At 44.9% G+C, this 21,482-nt stretch overlaps 1 protein-coding gene across 1 annotated transcript; it reads right to left on the bottom strand.

Annotated features, from left to right (window-relative positions):
- Positions 1-956: 956 nt before the first annotated feature.
- Positions 957-14,430, bottom strand: LOC149359997 (uncharacterized). Its single transcript, XM_089567768.1, has 5 exons — positions 13,978-14,430; positions 12,510-12,634; positions 7,500-7,625; positions 5,920-6,114; positions 957-1,891 (listed from the first exon to the last, which is right to left on the bottom strand). The coding sequence occupies exons 1-5, from the start codon at positions 14,171-14,173 to the stop codon at positions 1,733-1,735; spliced, it is 801 nt and encodes a 266-aa protein (XP_089423894.1). The 5' UTR covers positions 14,174-14,430; the 3' UTR covers positions 957-1,732.
- Between the last annotated feature and the right edge of the window lie 7,052 nt (positions 14,431-21,482).

The following is a 21,482-nucleotide window of genomic DNA, read 5'->3' as shown; positions in this document are numbered from 1 at the left end:
CCCACTGTACAAGGGAGAATTAAAAAATAAAGGCGGGAGCCGAATGTTAATTCGATTTAATTAGGGAAATCTGCCACACAGGGCTATAAGTCGAAGTTTCTAAGAATGCTCGGAACGTGTAGATCGAGTTCCCGCGGCAAAAAGGCGAGTTCAGATTCCTCTTCAGTGCACCTTTAAGGTCTACAGCTGTTGAGTAATCTTTAAAAATGCCCAACTAGTGTTACGTTCAGTCCATTCATGCCCCCTAAAACAACATTTCAGTAGAGGCACTGTTTGCTCAACAGTATTGAATTGTTATCCTTTGTTTCATAGCTGTTTGCATCAAGATACCATTTTAATTATAACCACTTTTGTCATATACTGGCTTGACGCGATGTGATTACCACTGCTTGTCTGACTGCAACTGCTGACTCTGTGTAAGGTGTTTTTACATTGCCTGCTGATGTCCACTCTGCTGTTCATGGTTTCTCATCTAGCATCCCCTGTTAACGTTACCAACATGTTCCGTTGTGAATTGCAGTGTACTATGTGTTGTAGCTGTATTCCATTGTGTGTTATGCTCAGTCCTTGTGCATTTTTTGTTCAGATCTGTTAAAAGGATTAGCTGGGGACCACTGTTAGGGGTGAACCCTACATGAATGTTTATGCAATTAAGAAATCAAGGAAAAGCCACGTTTTCTTCTACACGACTCTCTTCATTTCAAACCATTAATGTACAGCAGATGAAACATGCACACACAGCACACGAGAGAGAGATCAGCATAGCATAGATGGCAAACACCTTACACACTTTACGCGCATCCATTACTTACCCTGCGTTATGTTGGCACTAGTATTGAAGAATAGACTAGTTAGAAGCATCATGCCTTTGTAAAATGCCCTTTACACTTGCAACACACAAAACGGTGGAAAGGCACCTCTGCACCTGTTTTCGGTGTTGGGCTATCCACTCTACCTTTATTTATTTTATTTATTTATTTAGCAATACTGTAAGCCTTTGACAGGCCTATACAGGCAGTGGGTTACAAAGGTATTCACAATGTACAACACTTTGTAAAATATATTAACACTAGAACTTATTATCTGAAACAGAACATCATTCCAACCAAAATCAAACAGTAGAAAAGAGCAGGAAAAAAAAAAAAAAAGCTTCCACGTTATGGCACTGAGTGAAACAAAGATTCTACCTTATTGACAAAGCTAGACACAGAATCGTCGTCAACAACATCCCGTGGCAAAGAATTCCAAATCTCTACGGACGACGGAAAAAAAGAAAACTTAAAAGTATTGCACCGCATGATGTATGGCCGGATGTGCTTACCATGATTTTTTCGTTTAGTGTGACGGTGTGGTGGCTGCAGATACTGATCTTTATTGATACGCAGCGACCCATGGTAAAGCATGAAAAGAAACTTCATGGCGGCAATTGCAAGTGTGGGAATGCCTGCTTGTGTTCTAAGAGCACTGACGTTTTCAAACCGGCGGTATTTCGAGCAGATAAATCGTAGTGCTTTATTTTGCACCCTTTCCAAGCAGTCTATCGGGTAGTGTTGATGCGGGTTCCAGACTATGCTACCTTTCTTCCCATTTCATAGTAAACTGAACAGTGAGAGTGGACATCAAGAAGATCCCAGAAACACAACACACGTGTCGAGCGTTGCTTGTACATTATCACAACTGTTCTGTGGGTACGGCACATATTAAGAAATGTCGTCCACAAGCACTGCCACCATCACGTTTGCGTAGCCGCTTGACACATGATTGTCCCAGCCTGTGTGGTTACCCCACGCTTGAGTTTCGGCGTCTGTGTGGACGCCCTCCACATGAGTACTCCTGTCTGCGTGGCCGCTGCAGATGTCGCACGACGGACATTGCATTCGCAGATCCGGGGCTGCAATAAAGTGTAGTACCTGTGGTGAACTTTACAAAACCTTTTAGAGCACACAGTACTTTTACTAAACGACAGAAAGTTGTTGCTTGACTGCAGTGAAACATATACACAGAGAAAGCTGAAGACACCTTGTAAGGAAGCTGCATTTAAAAATGGCTAGCTACTTAGGGCAGGTAGTGACCGCAGATCCGGATCATGAGAGGGAAATAACTAGAAGAATAAGAATGGGATGGAGCGCATATGGCAGGTTCTCTCAGATCATGAATGGTAGCTTACCAATATCCCTGAAGAGAAAAGTATACAACAGCTGTATCCTACCGGTACTCACCTATGGGGCAGAAACGCGGAGGCTAACAAAGAGGGTTCAGCTTAAGTTAAGAACAATGCAGCGAGCTATGGAAAGGGAAATGATAGGTGTAACGTTAAGAGATCGAAAGCGGGCGGAGTGGGTGAGGGAACAAACGCGGGTTAATGACATCCTAGTTGAAATCAAGAGGAAGAAATGGGCTTGGGCAGGGCATGTAATGCGAAGGTAAGATAACCTCTGGTCCTTACGGGTAACGGAGTGGATTCCAAGAGAAAGCAAACATAGCAGGGGACGGCAGAAAGTTAGGTGGGCGGATGAGATTAAGAAGTTAGCGGGGATACAGTGGCCGCAACTGGCGAAGGACAGGGTTAATTGGAGAGACATGGGAGAGGCCTTTGCCCTCCAGTGGGTGTAGTCAGGCTGATGATGATGATGAGCTGAAACACTCACTCAGGCATGCAGCATTGTTCATTTGTTCCTTTGGTTCACATTAAAAACACGACTCGCTACATAAAGGGACCGAGGACAAGCACAATTTGGCTTGTGTCGATAGAATATCGCAGCCCAATGCCACATAAGCTATTCTCACTAGAAAAGAGCCAAAAATGAAATACAAGTACTGCCATCGCCAGCAGTTTTTACAAGCATACTGCGACGCCGTTAAGTGAGGAGTTCATTTTTTCAGAATGAGCCAAACTCACCCTGCCAAAAACCGAGAAAAATGTGGAAGCTTTTAATCCGCAACAACACACTGAAACTTTTTATGTGATGCGGTTTAAAATGGTAATTATACGTGACCCATTTAATTTTGATAGTTGTTCAAAGAAACTATCTATGGGCGACCTCACAATTACAAGTGAACTTCACTTCGATTTGATGTCAGGGTTTGGCTCATTTAGAAGGAAAAAAAGCAACCTATTTTTGGTTGCGGATATCTTGAAGCTAGGCCACACCACCATTCAACATCAAATAATGGCCACTGAATTCACATTGGCGTCACAAGTCTGAGTCGAGTAACAGCAAAAAAATGTTCTTCTAAATCCAAATTTTCTCCGGAATAAATGCACACTCTACTTCCAAACACAGACTGTTTGGCGATGCCAGGCCATCCCCTCTACTCCCCTCCCATAATCCATCACCTTACTCGAGCTTCTTGAAAGGAATAACAAAAATGATTTGTTATGGGAAATGTGCTATAACTCTCTTAGGGTACACCCAGATCACACTGTGAGGGAATGGACAAAACCGAAAGTGGTCAACACAGCCACAAAAGACCCAGCAACAAGTTATTACCAGAAACAAAAATTGAACATAATTGTTCTCGATGTTCCTTTAGGCAACAACACAAATAGTTCGGAAAGTTAGCCTATTTGTCCTTAAACAAGCAGCAGCTTAGTAGAACACAAACACACACCACAGCTCTGCTGACCTCCCACACCATCTCAGTCCCACTAAAGCTACTGCTATGTTTAAAGGTGCAGTGAAGAGGAATCTGAACTCACCTTTTTGTCGTGGGAACTCAATCTACACGCTCCGAGCATTCTTAGAAACTTTGATTTATTGCCCTGTGTGGCCAATTTCCCCTAATTAAATCGGATTAACGTCCGGCTCCCGCCTTTTTTTTTTTTTTAATTCTCCTCGTACGGTGGGCGGAGTCCACCAACGCGTGGAGTGCCTTTCACCCAGTCCTGTGGCGGCTTGCCACTCTGCCATCGGCGGAGTAATACGTAGTAATCCATAGTAGCAAATAGTCCGTGCGTATTTTTATTTCTGCGGGCTTATTTTGCGGCTATATTATCTGCGAATGAAACTATTTATTCACGGAAACCTAAAAAACAAAATAAAGCGAAAGCAAAGCCTCTACGGAGCTGGCTGAAAGGCACTCCACGCGTTGGTCGCCTCCGCCCACCGTACGGGGAGAATTAAGAAAACAAAGGTGGGAGCCGGACGTTAATCCGATTTAATTAGGGGAAATCGGCCACACAGGGCAATAATTCGCAGTTTCTAAGAATGCTCGGAATGTGTAGATTGAGTTCCCGCGGCAAAAAGACGAGTTCAGATTCCTCTTCACTGCACCTTTAAACATTCTGCCATTTATATTTGCTATTAAGTCAGGATGAGAGCAGAAGGGAAAAATGATATCCTAGATAAATTAAGATAAGGAAATATTGGACCAGGGCAAGGCATGTAAAGAAGAGAGAAGAATTCCCTAATTTCTCCACGTCTGGCATAAATATCTTCAGAGTTACCACACTGACATGCATGACGCAAGTCAAAGTGGGGGTGTGATGGTGCAGAGCGGCATAGCTGGTTACTGTGCTAACCTATTGCACGAAGAGTCAATTTTGATGTGCTCTCATCTCTATCAACGCCGCGCGTCACACTGAAAAAAAAAAGTCATAGGACAGCTACCAGTGTGTAACACAAATGTTTGAGCATTAGCTGTGGTGTGACAGCAAAGAATTTTTCACCAACACGTTATCTTTTTTCTCGCAAATTCAGAGAGCCCGAGGTGAATCTGGACTTGCCCGGGACTGCAGTGATACTTTCTGCAACTGTCGAGTGAGCTAAGAAGAGCTAATGCTCTAAAAAGGGAAGCTGTTCTTTATCATAAAAATAAACGCTTTACTCTGGAATTTTTGCCTTTCATAAACACTTGAATGTTTTTGTGCAAGGCAATGTACAGCCTCAACCAGCTATATATAAAAACACCACAGAAGCTAGTACGTGCGTGAGCCTGGCACTTCAAAGAATGTTAAACAATCAAACTGCCCATCATGCCATGCAAAAACACACTTTTCTCAGGCCTTTGAGTGAGTAATTCCCACTCAATTCGACACCACCAGCTACCAATTCACGGAGCGAACATGCAATGGCAATTATTACGTACAGCCTCCTGGACTTTTAATAATATAGCCTGACTGTCACTATCAGCGCCTTAGAGAAGAGCGCAGCAGATAGCACTTGCATTAGAGAGGACTTCGTGCGCATGTGCGGACATTTGGCGATGTTTTTGTTTGTCGCCGTTAAAAGGCGCTTAAATGCCGCCGTGTGATATTATAAAAATCCGTGAGCCTGCACACGCCTGAGCCTCCATGCCTGCCACAGTGTATATATACCACAGCAAGTGACTCACACATTCACATGCCTTTTGCTGCTACACCTGCCAGTGTAGGCGTACATTCATAAAGTGACTCCTCGGACCAGGCACGTGTGCCACCGTTACCTGTTCTCAGTGAGATAAGCATTGATATGTACAGTCTTTTTCAAAAGTAACCAGGCTGCATGGTTTGCTTCTAGCTTGTATAGTGGAGCCCTTGTGGCTTTCCTAAAGATCAAAACGTGTTAGAAGGTAAGAAGACGCCCAGTCCTTACCTTTAACGACCATTTCAGCTTCAGGGAAGCTGTAAGGGCTCCACTGTATGAGCTAGAAGCAAACCATGCAGCCTGGTTACTTTTGAAAAAGACTGTACTTATTATTACCAGAATAAGGAGCTCAGAACCCCACTCAGTCACAACATTAGCATAAACAAACTAAGACTTGGCATCTGTTTTTAGGAAACAAAACACATAAGCCACTTACAGGTCTATATGGAAGGCAGAGGGTTGGCACGGTGTTCATCTTCAAACGCAACTTTTTCACGTTGATGTTCATGTTTTGCAACAGTTCCCAATTGTAATGGTAATCACTGGGAGCGAAGTGCCGTCTACAAACATATACCTCCTGCTTGTGTGATGACGAAAGGCCAATTCGCTTGAGCCACTCTTGACGCAAGGCGCTGTTCTTGGGTAGTGCGTGTCGACGCTGACAGTCACGGGGCTTGCACCCAACCACCGAGCAAGACAACACACAGCGCTTGCGATCAGCAGCAGAAGCAGTCAATAGGCTCGGTCCTGGCTGCAGTGATGAGTGGGGCTGCAACGACAAGCAAGGGTGAAAGTCAGGGGGGGGTAAGGAGGGAAGGCAGAGTACCCCTTGGCCTGTGAAGTGCACTAGACAAATGAAAGAGCCCTGCTGTATCAACATTTTGCATAGTTTTGAATGCAATGCAGCTACCTATTCAGACTGCTTAATAATTTTGCGGAGAGAGAGATCACAGAAAATGTCACTTAGCATGATTTATGGCACACGACAATCTAATTGCAAGTAGCAGGAGAGAGAATAGGCTTTATTTAAGGTAGAAGATTAAGCACCTACAAGGGGTGCAATGCGACAAAAGAGAAACTAGTTTTCCCTCTGTCATAAAATGAAGAAGCACGCATTTTCTCTCTTGAGGCAGCCTCTCGACATGAAAACACAGAGTACTTGAGCTGCGTAGTAATATGAGGTTTGAGGTTTGAGGTTTATTTTCCTTCAAATAAATGAAAGAGGGAACTGTGACAAAAGGCGGTAAGGCCTGACGAGGTCACAGTTCCCCAATACAGTTCATGCAGCAGTGTGCAGCACATAAATAAAAAAAATTAAAGTAATATGACAAACTACATTGGGACAAAAAAACATTGCAGCAAGCGACAGTATTTCAATAATAAATAAAACAAAGACAGTGCACCATAAATCATATCAAAGGTAGTATATAAACATGGCAGGAGGTCACAAAAGGAAACGCAAACACACAAACAATTTAACATGAAAACAAGAGATGCTACGCTAAGTAAAACCGAAATTATATTACGTCAGTGCTGATTAGTAACCTTTTGATGTCTTTTTTAAACTTGTTCTTTGGGAAATCAAACATGACACTTAGAGATGGGTTATTGAGAACGACTGGAATCTGATAATCGAGCTTTTGTTTTCTGTAATTTGTCCTTGTTTTAGGGACCAAGTTTCTGCGTTGCCGAAGGGGGTATTTACTAGGAGGGCGGTTTGGAGAAATGGAATATAAACGATTACGATGGATGTACAGTAACAGGCAAAATATGTAAACATGGTTTGCTTGAAGTAAATTATGCTTATGATAGAGTGTTGATGTTGGTAGGTTTTCCGGCCTACCATGGTAACCCTCAATAGCCCGTAATGCCTATAATGACGACACCTAGTGCACAGAGACAAAGTCAGTAAAAGGCTTTTTGCCGTACAGAGTATAGCAAAGTAGATTTGTTCCTGCCAATATATGAGGCAGTTATTTTATCAACGATTACTGCTTACAACACACAATTTTCTTCCTTGGATGCTATCCCACCCCAACCATGCTCAGACGTACAGCTGAATGAAGCGCAGAAAAAATACAACACAAAAAGTTGCTAGAATGCATGCACAGCAGAGCAACTAAGCCAAAGAAAGCAAAGCAGCTCCTGCCATACCCCGCTTGTAGCGGCAGCCCCATGTTCAGCGCTTGCTTCCAGCAGTGGTCCACACAGGGCTCCTTCTGCACTCATTTCCTGCAGCTGTGGAAAAGTGGTCTGCTTCTGGAGTTGCTCCTCTGTGCCCTGGCAGGTGTACATTGGAAAATAGACATACAACAGTAAATCAGTCATGAAGTGATGCAACAATAATTGCCCTGCTTTCCTGCTTAGGTTCCAATTTCCCAGCTTTCAGAGCAATTCTACTCTGCTAGCTACCACATGCTCGAAGCTTACTACTCATGGAAACATGCACCGTATTACAGAGCATCCAGATTTCACAATTCATAGCCCTACAGACAAGCTAGACAACTGGTGGACTGATTATCACAGTTTTCATGGCTTGCATGGGGAAAGCAAGCTGAAGCCAACAGCTCTGTAGAGTGGCTTGCATTTTCGTGTGATGATCAAATTTGGTATTATCATCAATGAGCTGTCATAATGCACGGAGAAGCCCAGCAACAATCAATTAAATTTTGAAATTTCAACCAATAAAGAAAGTTCACAAACTTAAGGAAATGCTATTCTTTCTCATATAGAATAATATTTTTTACATGAATGTAAAATGGAGGATTCCGGTCATGGTACAATGTTGGTTCATTTCTCTAGGGAGGAAAAGAGCCAACAAAGCTGCTTTTGCTAAGACCTGCATATTTGAAAGGTAGACTATTTCAGTCCTGCAGTTTGGAGTCCATTAAAACGATTCCTTATGTCCTTTTACTTTTATACCTTTCTGTCTGCCTTCAAGCCACGGCTTGTGTCACATGTCCAGCTCCCCATTGTTGCTCTATGCACGACGGGCCCTGTATTCCCTCTTCTCGCAGCATGTCCAAATATTGTGCATCTCCCCATGTGCTCGCTTGCAAAGCACAGAGGGTGACGGACACACAAAGATGAGGTGATGCAAGGTGGAGCTACTGACTGGACGTGATCATGTGATGTAATGTCACCGAGTTTTCAACCAGAAATGTCAGTGAGACCAAAAAGCTAAAGCTCACTCCTGTCACCTGAAATGGTGCAGAGCAATGCTGCATTTTTTTATAGCAAAGATCTCACCAGAACAATGTAAAACATTATCTTGAATGCTGCAAATAATTTGAAAAATTCAATGAAAATCTGCTAAGGGCAATGTAACATAACTTCAAATATAACAAACAGACTGTTTGCTAAGCAAGAAATTATCATTAACTATGATGGCAGTGCAGCAAAAAGGCCATAAGGGATAAAAGGCACTTGCAAAAAGTACAAACACTTTTATGTGACCTTTGTTTAACTGAGCAGGAATATGCTTGCCAAACACCTACAAAAAAATGTTCCATATTTGATGAAATAAGGTCTACCTGAAGAGTCGCAGGAGCCAATATCTCACTAAAACGTCTCCATAACACTCCTACGAAACTTTAGGTTATACTGCACTTTTGTCACTACAAGACTTCACATGTCTTGTACTCAGCCAGGGCCAACAATATAAGTAAGGGAAGAAGTGCACTTGTAAGTCTAGCTGCTAAGAAACAAGCAAAGCCTGCTTGTACCACATGCCCTTAAGAAAGGTATAACATCTCTTCTACAGATGCTGCAGAATGCAGTGTATTTCAGCCGCTTGAGCTATCACAGCCACCTCTGTCCAAGCATTCTCTGGTTTATACACACAAACTAGGCCCAGATGCACTTAACTACCTGAGAGAAGCCAACAGCCACAGAAACCAAGGGGCACAGGGGATTTTTTTTTAATTGATTTATTTATTTTGTGGTGTTGATCAATTTAGAACATTGCTGAATATGTTATCGCTTCAAGCTAATTGATTAGAAAAGCAGAAGAAAAAATTACCGACGATTACGTTACTTCCTAATGCGAAATTTGAGCACAGCAAATAAGCTGTTTCACCTTTTCGATAGATTGAGGCAAAGAAATCGAGCAACACATGTATGCGCTATCACAGAATTTTTTTTTTTTTTTTTCACACGTATTCGCAATTTCGGCTCGGGCGGTGCACATATACAGATCCGCCGCCACCGATCTGGCTCTCTGATTGCCACCGCACAGGGGTTGCATTGGAGGAGGAGCGAAGAAAGGAATTAAGTTCGAGCCGGCGCTTTGACAACCGGAGACTCGCAGGAAGAGGGGGGTGGCGTGTACACCCAGCGGCAAACGATGGGGGCAGAAGCGCGCGCAGTAAGCGGACAACACGATAAAGGGAGGAGGGAAGAGATAGCAGCGACTGACTGATGCCGCTGACGCCGATAGCGCTGGGGGGATGAAAGGGGGGCGGAGCTGGTTACGAGGCCGACGACAACGCCGACGCCGACGCGAAACCTAGGAACGGACGCCAAAGAGCTGCGCTCTAAAACAGAAGATTTAACAGCCGTCGCCGTAGCTCAGAGGTAGAGCACCGGACGCGTAATTCGGAGGTCGTGGGTTCGGATCCCACCGGCGGCATGTGGTTGTTTTTTCTTCTGCTTTTCTAATCAATTAGCTTGAAGCGCTAACATATTCAGCAATGTTCTAAAATGATCAACACCACAAAATAAATAAATCAATAAAAAAAAATCCCCTGTGCCCCTTGGTTTCTGTGGCTGTTGGCTTCTTTCATAACGAGCCCCTCATTCCCTTTTCCTTGTTTGCTTAATTGCTTAGCGAGGGCCTCGGTTCTGGCAGCCTTGACGCCATAGGAAGCATAAGAGGGTTCTCACGCAGTTTCCACCCTCTCCGTTCGATGACGTTCTACGTCACACCTGCGGTAACTCAGGACGTTCTACGTCCGCCGCTTATGAACGTGGGTGGCGCTGATGAACACTCTCAAGGTTAGGTTACTTGTAAACATAAATACCCCCGAAAACAGAAGATTTAACAGCCGTCGCCGTAGCTCAGAGGTAGAGCACCGGACGCGTAATTCGGAGGTCGTGGGTTCGGATCCCACCGGCGGCATGTGGTTGTTTTTTCTTCTGCTTTTCTAATCAATTAGCTTGAAGCGATAACATATTCAGCAATGTTTTAAATTGGTCAACACCACAAAATAAATAAATCAATTAAAATCCCCTGTGCCCCTTGGTTTCTGTGGCTGTTGGCTTCTTTCATATTTATAACGAGCCCCTCATTCCCCTTTCCTTGTTTGCTTAACTACCTGAGGTTTCTCATGGTACTTTGATAAGAACATTAACATCATGTTAAAAGTTCCAGCAACCACCAAGAGTCCTTGCAAATCTGCCGGCCACCAGGAATTACGTTTTGCAGCTAAATAAGCCCAAAATCTGCTAGGTGTAGTGGTATATCCGCCAAAGGGCAGCACTGCTACCAAGTTAAGTGAATCAGAAGCCTGAGGTAGTGATGGAAGCAGCACTATACCGGTGCCGCCACTAATGATGGCAGTGTTCCCTCGGCTGCCTGGAGAAGGCAACAATGGCTGTCCCTAGTAAGAATTGATTCCATGGCTATTTCTTGCTATGCTGAACTCATGACATCAAGACCGAAAAGGACTACATGATCACCATTTAGAAGTGAATTGCAGAATAGCATGGCTTCAAAGATCCACATACAAAAAACTGTCTTGACACACTGCAGTTTGCTTGTGAGTGATGGTGACACCTGTATTTCACTTTTTGACAATTTCTATTTAATGAAAGGCTTCATTTCCAGTTAAAGTAGCAACTTTGTCATTAGAATACAGTAATCTATCGATACAGGCAGGCTTCAAGTTGTCCTCAGAGTCCCTTAATGATTGCCATATGATGCAGCAAGGAGACTGGGGAGCAGGGGGATGGTCATGTGCCATGATGATGTCCCTGAATTCAGTTTATAAGGTGTGCAAAAGTAAGCCTGTAAATGCAAAGAAAAAAAGGAGACAATGTGTCCAATATATAAATTTATTTTTATACAGTCAGCACAAATATCTGCCGCCGCCTCTGAGACTTAAATAATGTTGAGGATATATACTTTTTGGGGGGGAGGGGGGGGGGGGGGGGGGGGGGGGGCTACTCTAAATAGGCAGCACTTGAACTTGACTGGCTGGCCCCAAAAAACTTCTGGTCAAACAATATGTGTCTGAAGGCACATTGCGTTTCACTGTTGTTTCCCTCTGACAATCATGTTTTTCCAGTCTGCTAAAACTTTTGTGATTAAATGTTATGTTTCAGCAACTATATTAAGTGATTAGTCCGAGAAAATTGGTGCCAATCCATGCACCTGATGTCACTGAAAGCTTCTGTTCAGAGTCCAAGAGATGCCAAAAATTGTTTCACAGTGATGCGGTATGTTCTAGCTTCTTGCGCAGTTAGTGAAATTTCCTGCCAGTGGCAACAGCTAGCAATTTTATTTATCACATCAAATTAACATTTCTACAGAAAAAAATAGTGCAAGTATTGCAGAGTGACATTGAATTAAAAAGGCTTGTCATGCCTCTACCACTGTCACAAAATTTGACCTGGATTGCATGTCGCTGATGGGCAGCTGCACATTCCTGATGCTAGCCAGGCGATAAAGTTAACTCTCAACATCAAGCCACGAGTGAAAGTGCTTACAGTAGCTAACAATACATCAGTTTGACACATTATCACATTATATCTCATGTTAGTGAGCCCAGCCAATAGCCTCATCAGCATCGAGAAAAATATCTGCTCCGAGTCAAGAAATGTTTTTCCTTAAAGACAATTGCACACACAGTAGCAAACTTAACCCATCAATAGATACTAGAATTGTGTAGAACTCTATGCCACTATCTGTTCACATAAACATGCTTTTGGTGACTTTCACATGTCGGGTGCGTTTAGCCTTTTTAGCTAAGTAGTTATTTTCTTGGGCAGCTGCCATGGCTCTTGCTCCAAGTGATACACTAACTGGTTAGTTCATTTCCACATTTTACTGGATGTTTTTTACAGCAATTGCTGGCTATGTTGCAGCACCAAACACAATGTCATTGCACATATTTTCATCGCAGCCACTAGAGATGTTTGAATAAAGTGCCCATGGGCACTCACCTCAGAGGTGCCCTTTCTGTTCGCACAATGGCAGTACAGAGTATTTTGCGGCAGGCTGCCATTAGATCGGTACAGAAACAGCGACGGAACATAGTCTGGGTTATTCGGATCAGAAGAGGGCTCACCTGCAGAATGTACACAGACATAAGAAAATTTGTGCACAATGTAATAAGTACAAGAAACAATTAGATTAACTTATAGGGCCACATTCTGTAACCTTTGTTTCATTTTCCTTCATTCTGGTCCTCTGTCATTGGTCATGGCTTTCCAGTGCCGTAGGCTATTGTGGATGACACCGATGACAAGTGAACCAAAAGACAGGAAAATGAAATGAAACACTACAAAATGGCCATTACATGGTTACTGATCTGTGAAGCAGGGCCTGCAAGAATGGTGTCTACCAGAAACAATTCTGTTTCTGCAAGAGAAGACATATGTAAGCATTCAAGGCATTTCAAGGCAAGCTAATGAGGTGTAGCGCCATTCAAAAGTTGCGCACAACCTACTACATTTTTCTTTTATTTTTATTACCTTAAAACACACACAAATACAACTCAAGAAATTTTTGATTGAAAGCTTCTGCATGGCCCCAGCCCATGAAGAACCATGAAGCATGTGCTTTTTATGATATGGTTGCATATTTATGATGTGAGTTACCATAAACAGTGTTTTATCACAAAAGATTCCCAAAACGGTCTTCTACACAGCCTACTTCGACAAGTTACTTCAGACATATGTATATGCCTTGCCTATGCAATACATCAAAGTCCTCTTGTAGCACGAAAGCCCCTTTAACTACTGTCAGGAAATTATGAAAGCTAAAAACTTGATGCCAGTCAATCAATTTACAACCTTTAGCAGCGAACCGCCACGGTGGCTCAGTGGTTATGGTGCTCAGCTGCTTACCCGAAATATGCAGGTTCGATTCAGGCCACGGAGCCAAAACACTAAAGGCCCATGTATTGTGAAATGCCAGAGTACGTTAAGAACCCCAGGCGGTCGAATTTACCCAAAGCCCTCCACTACGTTGTCCCTCATGGCCTGGGTCATTTTGGGACGTTCAACCCCATTAACGAAACCAAACAGAACAGTTCTGGTCATTTGTATACAAAGTCATGCACCACTGTCTGTCTCTGCCATAAACTTCACTGGGCAGGCATGTTCTTCACTCAGCCAAGATGAGAACAGCACATGTCACATATGCTGTGGCGTTTATGTATGTCCCAGCATCACAGCTAGTGCATGCCATTTTGTAGAACATAGAGCACAGCAAAAGGCCACGCGCATGACTGCTTATCACCACTTGCTCTGGCCTGTACTACTAAAGCTGCGCGCTGTACAACCAAATGGTGTCTGTGACATCATGTTAATTCCCCTTAATGCCAAGCCATACTGATGGCCGAGCTCCTACAATATGCATCATGTTACTGATATTGAATAGAGGAATGAACATACAAAAAATATTTACCTTGAATGAAGTGAGCTGAGCAAATTCGTGAGCTCTTTGATGGGTACCAGTTGTCACGATTCACTGCTGTAATCCAAGCGTCCCTTCTCCGCTCGTCAGTGGGGAATGTAAATGTCCGGATTCGAGAAAGAAGATTCGTTCCAGAGCGCAGGCTGCACCCTGGCACAACACAGCATGACCCCCGTCGCGAATGCATCGCCAGACGTTATGCCAACGTTTTTAAAAGTAATACGATCAACGAAGCGCACTAACCAGCCGAACACACGCACAGACCCGAAGCACCGGAAGTTCTCTGGGGTCGGGCGTTTTTGCATCTGGATGGATGGATGGAAGGATGGAGGCAATGGATGGATAAGCCAATGTTGTATAAGGCTGAACCATAGAGAAAGGCTGAACTACTGAAACCTTTATTCAGGCGGCGGCTCACACTACCTAGCCGTGACTGGTAATATATTTTGCCATGGAGGAAGGAAAACTAAGGAGAGGCCCTTCGTATTCCCAATGCATTGGCGAGAATGTGGCGGAAGTGACGTCAAAATTTAGGCTTAAAAAGTCGGGTCACTAGCAACGTTGTCGTTGTTGCTAAGAAAACTCGGGCCACTAGCAACGGCGTACGGCGTCGTTAGCGTCGTTGTTGCTAGGGGCCCGAGTGTTTCTCGGTGACGGTGGACGGGCTTTCGGCACGGTGTGTTCGGCCTTGCGTGTTAAAGTCTACATGCCTGGCGTCGTGACGTTACGCACGCATCTAAGGTTGCTTTTTAATGCAGCAAATAACCTCTCATTTGATATTTTGTTCGTCAAACTTGTCGTTACGCGGAGCGATCGATGCATTGAAATGAATCTCGCGAAAAGGTGGCACTCCGGAACCGCGCTTCGACACGCGAAGAAGCGTTGATTGTTTTGATCAGCGAACTTTCGCACCTCACCAAACAGCACAGAAACATGAAGCCGCTCTCAGCGATGCTGAGCTGCGTGTCGAAGGCCACACGGCGGGTGTACGGTAGCCCGAGGAGGATAGTGATGTCGTCTTTCTTCGCCTGGCGTCGGAAAAGGTTCACCGCACCTGTGCGCCGGTCTGTGTCTAGGTGCGTGTTTACGGGGAGGGAGGTGTAGGAGTGTAGCGGCGAGCGGCGCGGTTTTTTTTTTATATTACGAAGCGCTTGCGAGCCGCGCGCGATCCCCGCCCCGTAGCTCGGTGGAGAAGGCAGATAGTGAGGAGAGCCGAGCCAACTTCCGGTTGCGGGGCGGCTTCACAAAACGTGACGTCAGGGCCTCTCCTTAATTCTTTCCTACCTCCATGTATTTTGCACTTAAACTAATGATGATGATGATGATGTCCTCGGGCTGAATGGCACATACCCACGGCGGGGGAATGATTAAACTGGAGACGGGGAATGCTCCTCTTCACCTCTAGCGCGAGCTCTACACGACCTCCTCCAGATGCAGATGAAAAACCCTGGCAATGAAATAACTCGCCATCCGCATAAAAATACGATTAATCCGCAAATTACATTCAGCGACATTCTTAGCAACCTAGAAACAATTAGAGTAAGCATTGCATTCCTGTGATCCGTTCATTGGCAAAGCATATGGGCAAAGTGACAACAAAAGATGAAGTAGCTGTAGTTGTCTTGGTTGGCCATGGAAGAAGGAAAATCCTTCCTCCAAGTGGTTGGCGAACACGATCGACCACCACGGCCAAGGCCGTGATGGTCGTGGCATGGCCAAAAAAAAAGAGTGCGGGGTCGCAAACTGGCCTCGCGGGTTCAACGGCTCAGTCACTCAGGTTCGTTTTTATTGCGCGTTGAGTATGCACTCCTTCAAAATCATGTATGTTCAAAATGGTTCAAAATTTTCAGAATGTTCCAAATCGAAACTTACAGAGCACCAGAGACGACGATGGGTGTCCTGTCACGGTACGCAAGCTCCCTTGTTTGTGAAAAAAAAAAAAAAGAAAAGTACTTGACCGATCCATATGGCCGATCCCCCTGTGTGTGCAATGCAGGGTGTTGAACCGGCATTTTTTCGGGTTCGGTTCGGGTTCGGGTTCACGCCTTTCGGGTTCAGTTCCGGGTTCGGCTCCAGAAGGGCATTCCGTTCCGGTTCGAACCGGTTCGGACCGTCTCGAACCGGTTCAAACGGGTTCAAACGGGTTCAGGACAAAAAACAATTAGAATGCAGATGGGTTTCAGTCAACCTTGCTATGCGTTTTCTTTTTTCTGGCACATCGGTATACAATAAAATAAAAAAAATGCAAAGATTTCTTTACGAGAACATAAAACCGGGCTAGTTGGTAAGGGTTCATGCTTAAGCAGCGCAGTAAACAGGACAAAAGGAAATCTGGAGACGACACAGACGCTGACTAACAACTGGTTATTACATTCTCGGAAAAGTATATGAAGACGCAAGCCACAGTGAACAATCCAAAAAACAGAAGAACGAAGATTAAAACGAAAAAACCATACTGCGCATGCACATCATAGTCGAGTCATGACATCTTTTTCAACAAAATTCGAAGACTATATTCCATAGTAGACGGCGCTCCTCTATCTCCTGTACCTCACACAGATGCCATGAAAGCCTGATTCCTTATCTACGAAATTGATGGATGGTGAAGCAACACGCTCATCTCCTTCCTTCCTGAACATAAAGGCCTCTACCATCTCCCTACAATTTCGATCAGGGTGCTTAAACAGAAGACTTGTCTTTCTAAGTGGGGAAGCACTGGGCATTTCATCGAACATCACAGATGGGTGCAAAAAGTAGCGGTGTCGTACAACTTGGCTTTGCATTGCCGCGAGTGCCACAATTGCTTCCCTCAGTAAAGAAGACAAGTGTCTTGTTTAATAACCCTGTTTGCATTTGTAGGATGTTGGTGGAGGCCTTTATGATCAGGAAGGAAGCAGATGAGTGTGTTGCTTCATCATCTGTCTATTTTGCAGATAAGGAGTCAGGCTTTCATGGCAATTGTGTGAGGTTCACGAGATAGGAGAGTGCCGTCTACTATGGAAGATAGTCTTCGAATTTCGTTGAAAAAGACATCATGACTCGAATGTGATGGGCATGCGCAGTATGGTTTTTAAGTTTTAACCTTTGTTCTTTTGTTTTTTGGGGTTGTTCCCTATGTCCTGCGCCCCTATATACTTTTCAGAGAAAAAATAACCAGTTGTTAGTCAGCGCTCGTGTCGTCTCTTTTTGCCGTGTTTAGTGCGTTACTTAAGCATGAATAAATTGTTTAATGCGAGATGTTCTCAATTTACCCATTTTATTTTATTATCCGCAGCAAAAGTATGAATTTACGGCAACAACCGCAAAATGAAATGAACTCGAAATTAATGAAAATCGGCTATGTATACGCCATAATCCACCTTATGAGGTGCAAGGCGAAAAGCCGGTGGATTTTGCATCTACAAAGCCTTCCTGCTTGAGCAGTTTGGGAGACCCCGTCGCGCGAGTAATAGGTTTCCCCTGAAGCTTGAGTCAGTTGGGAGCTTATTGTTCGCAGTGTACTTACAGGGCCCCAAAATTGCCGCCGCACGCGCCCTGTACGTTCTCGCGCACTACTGAGAAACGAAACTGTCATGTAGCGGCACCTACATGCAGACAGAGACCTTTCCGTCGCCCCGAAACCGACTTGCCAGTCCCCCCTTCCTTCACTATAGCATGGTAAAAAAATGTGCGAGAGTCCCTCCACCGTCCATCCGCCGCCCAACGAGAGGATCCAGAACTTAGCAAATATATTTCATTTAAATCACCTATTCGACATCACCTTTGTGACTCACGTTTAATATATCCCGAGCCCCTATAGCTCAGTATCTTCAAAAACACAGCTAATCGTGGCTTCTCACTATAATGGATTAAGAAATTAAGACATTGGCTTAATATGGTGACGTCAACCTCTTTTTTTCTGATAAAAAGAGTATGATAAAAAAACACACGCTTGGATGGGTTGAGAAAACTTCGTTTTTGCACGGACACAAATTGGCAACATCTTCATTGCGACGTTGAGCTGCAACACTCTTAAGTGTGCGAGGAAGTAGATATTCTTGCACTACATATGTTTGTGACTTTTCCTGGGGCGCTATCAAATGCAACCTTTGTGCCAACAGAATTTTTGGTGCCCTTGATGGAGTAATAAAGAGTGGTTAATCTGGCCTGCACCATTTTTCCACCAACTTGTTTCAGCCATTTCTTTTCAAAGCTACAAACAACTCCTTTCTGGGAGCTGTGCTTAATAGGCGTCTAAGTGCTTGCCTGTATTTGCTGGACATGCTCGCGAGAAATCTTCCTGCTGATTCATTCGCTTTTCTCACTCTTCGCTTTTACTTACCTGTACGGCCTCTCCACAAGGCAGATGGCAAATGTTGCGATCGGTCATTACTTCCTCTACCCTTACATATACAGCCTTACCTAGACTTTCTTGATACTAGTGTATCATCAGCGGATGTACTGTGCAGCCCACTTTAATGGCCGCACATATAACGAACGCTCGCTTATTACGAGCGGTTGTGGTGCTCCTGTGAAAATATGCATAAGGGCAACGCAAATTCGTCGCAGATACAGCGAACAACTCTGGCCACACCACTGGGTTACAGCGAACGAGGTGGCGCGGTGAACTACAACGAAGTTGTACGTAGTTCTTCCGCTAAGCACGCAGATGAAATAGCGCCTCTCAGCCTTTACGACACCGCCCCGGAAAGAACATGTCAACCCAGAAATGGAATTAAAAGGCGGCACTGGCGGGCGCAGCGCTAACCGGAAAGTCCGGCATCCGGTAACACTGTAAACAGTGAAGTAAACACGGTAACGATATGCTATAACTCTCTATTGAAATAGTAAGTAACCGCCGGACAAACCCGCGTCGATGGCCTACGAGGGCAATCATTGCCTACGCGTTCGCCGGCTGGGCAAAGCATCGCGAATGGAAGAAGCGCGGTGCGCGTGAGAAAGGGGCATCGTCGAAAGCGAAGCTGCTGACCATGGTCGAGGATCAACTAACAGCAATAATTTCACAATTCTGAAATCCTTGCTGGCCATGCCGGTCACGTGGCATGCATAGCCTGCCCAGTCGTCTCCATCTTTAGCGCCGCTACTATGTGCAGGCATTGTCATACAGCGGACAGTGCAACGGATGCATTCTGCGCCACAATTGCTGCGCTACTTCGTCGCTGCATCAATCCAGGTACGGTAGAAGAAGCTCGAAAACACGCGTGACCAGGAACATGCAGATTTGTGGCAACGCGCTTCGTGGATCCATTGCCGACCAGATGTTTCCTCGGATAACTACGTTCCTGCGGACCACAAAATCGCAGAAGCTCCTGCTCTGACGGAGACGTTGAACACCAAGCGCGAGCTCTCCTTACTGCCAGGAATCTCATTTATGTGGCCGACCTGCCACCAGTTTCCATGCACACTTCATCCATGATTAGTGATACCCCGTCCCTGAATTTGATATAGTTGGCAGCAAGGTCTCGGCGAGGATTAAATGACCGCCCTATATAGCCTGGAAAGAGCTTCGACAGGCTCTGCTTTGCACAAGTAGGCCGCAGTTTTATAAGAAATAAACGCCACTTTTAGCGGCCTTAGTGTTTTTGCCTGTTGTAAGAAGAATCCACTTGCTAAGAACATCAGATATAACGAACTGAACTCGCGTGACCGTCAGGTTCGTTAGAAGTGGGCTCGACTGTAGGTTCAATCAGCCACAAAAAACCTTTTTCACGCTTCAGACATGGGCCTTACATATTAGGACGTACCGTCTGTTGCAAAAGTTTACAGCCCACCGCGCCGTTTATTTCAATGGTGTGGTGGGCTGTAAACTTTTGCAACAGACGCCAAATGGACATTTGTCCGTGGTCAGTGCATTTCTACCTGTGCGAGCAACGAGAATCAATTTGAGCAATAAAATGATATTTTTGTCCCGATGCTCTGTTTTTTTGGGACATACTTAAGCAGTCTCTTAAAAAACCCATTGACATTTGATTATAACATTTATGGCTGCGATGAAAAACTTCGGAATTCCGTGCGAACTCCTCGTGTTCATAGGACTGTTTAGCGTGTGGAAAACCCGCATGATGGATGAACACGCAGAACCACCGCGTTCAACGAGGTCACTGTTCAGATAACAGTGCACTTCAATGCTGGAGGAATATGCTGCGCAAGTTCAACCTCCTGACTGGTTCCCCTTTCTTGTGCACCATCTGGAATTTCCATATGCGGGCAGAGAAAGGGAGTTATGCTGGCATGAGGCTTTGAGCCGCGCGCTGGCGACTGGCAGATATTTTTTCTTAGAAGCAGATCGATTTCAACAAATCGGCATAACGAAATCACTTCATCGCAGTTACATTTCATCGCAGCATCTTTCTGGACGTAATCAATATCGCATTCCAGCGAGCGCATGCATTTCTGCATTGCCCTTTTGTGCAATCGGTATTTAATATTTTTTCTTAGTAGTACATCTCCACCGTTGCCAAGGGCCCGCATTTCGTTGCATAGTTCCGTAGCGCACAAACAAGAATATGCGGATTCTAAAAAAAAAACGAAACTTCACCAATTTATACATTCTTCTTTTGTTAACACTAGTAGCAATATCTCGGGTTTAACGTGTCGAGTATACATTGGGGCTATAGGATAGACGGTGCTATGGCGGGCTCCAGATTGACGACACCAGCTGGGGATTTGCAACGTGCGACAGAACTTTGTATTTTTGAAATCAGCAGCCGAGCTCCACAGCCATTGAGCCATTGTTTTTCCTTTATTGCCCTACGGACCCATCGTGAGGGGTTTTATTTAGAACCTGCTGTCGGAGACGATGAGCGCCTACAAAAGTAAATGTTGCACTACCAACGGCGCTGGCTCAGTGGTTAGGGCACTCGGTTACTTATTCGATGTACCTGGGTTCGAACCCAGACCCGGGGGCCATGTTTCGATGGAGGCGAAACGCAAAAGGTACCGTGTGCTGTGCGATGTCAGTGCACGTTAAAGGGACACTGAGGAGAAATTGAAGTTGGCTTGTATCGACAGAATACCAGCTCCTGATTACAAAAACGCCACTCATACTGACAACAAAGCTCTTGTAACGTAGAAAAGAGCAAGAACCAAAATACAGGTATCGCCGCCACAGGCCAAACTCGCAAGTACAAGCGTCATGACGTAATATAACAAAACAGTGTTGCTGGAACCAATGGTTCTAGCAACGCTAGGACACGAGATGCACAAATCACTGAGGCGCAGCCAATGCATGCGCAAATCTCCTTGACGTCGCCAGATGGCGCCACGTGCCGGGCAGCTACGCGCTCGCCTGAAGCATCGGGACCAATCAGCGCCTGCTCGCCGGCGTTAGGCGGGCTCCCGGTATTCCGCTAGCGGTATCAAGGTACACGGTATGCTAAAGGTGTCTATTTGCGAGAACTTCGTTGACGACTTCGAGAACGAGATCCATCGTAACGCTCGCAAAACGCCGGTGCAAACGTAAGCGAAGCGACTGTAGCGACGGCCGCAATAGCCGA

This window comes from Amblyomma mixtum, chromosome 2 (assembly GCF_055824585.1).
Source record: "Amblyomma mixtum isolate Tamu chromosome 2, ASM5582458v1, whole genome shotgun sequence".
Taxonomy (NCBI): Eukaryota; Metazoa; Arthropoda; class Arachnida; order Ixodida; family Ixodidae; genus Amblyomma; species Amblyomma mixtum.
This window is presented reverse-complemented; position numbering and strand designations above follow the sequence as displayed.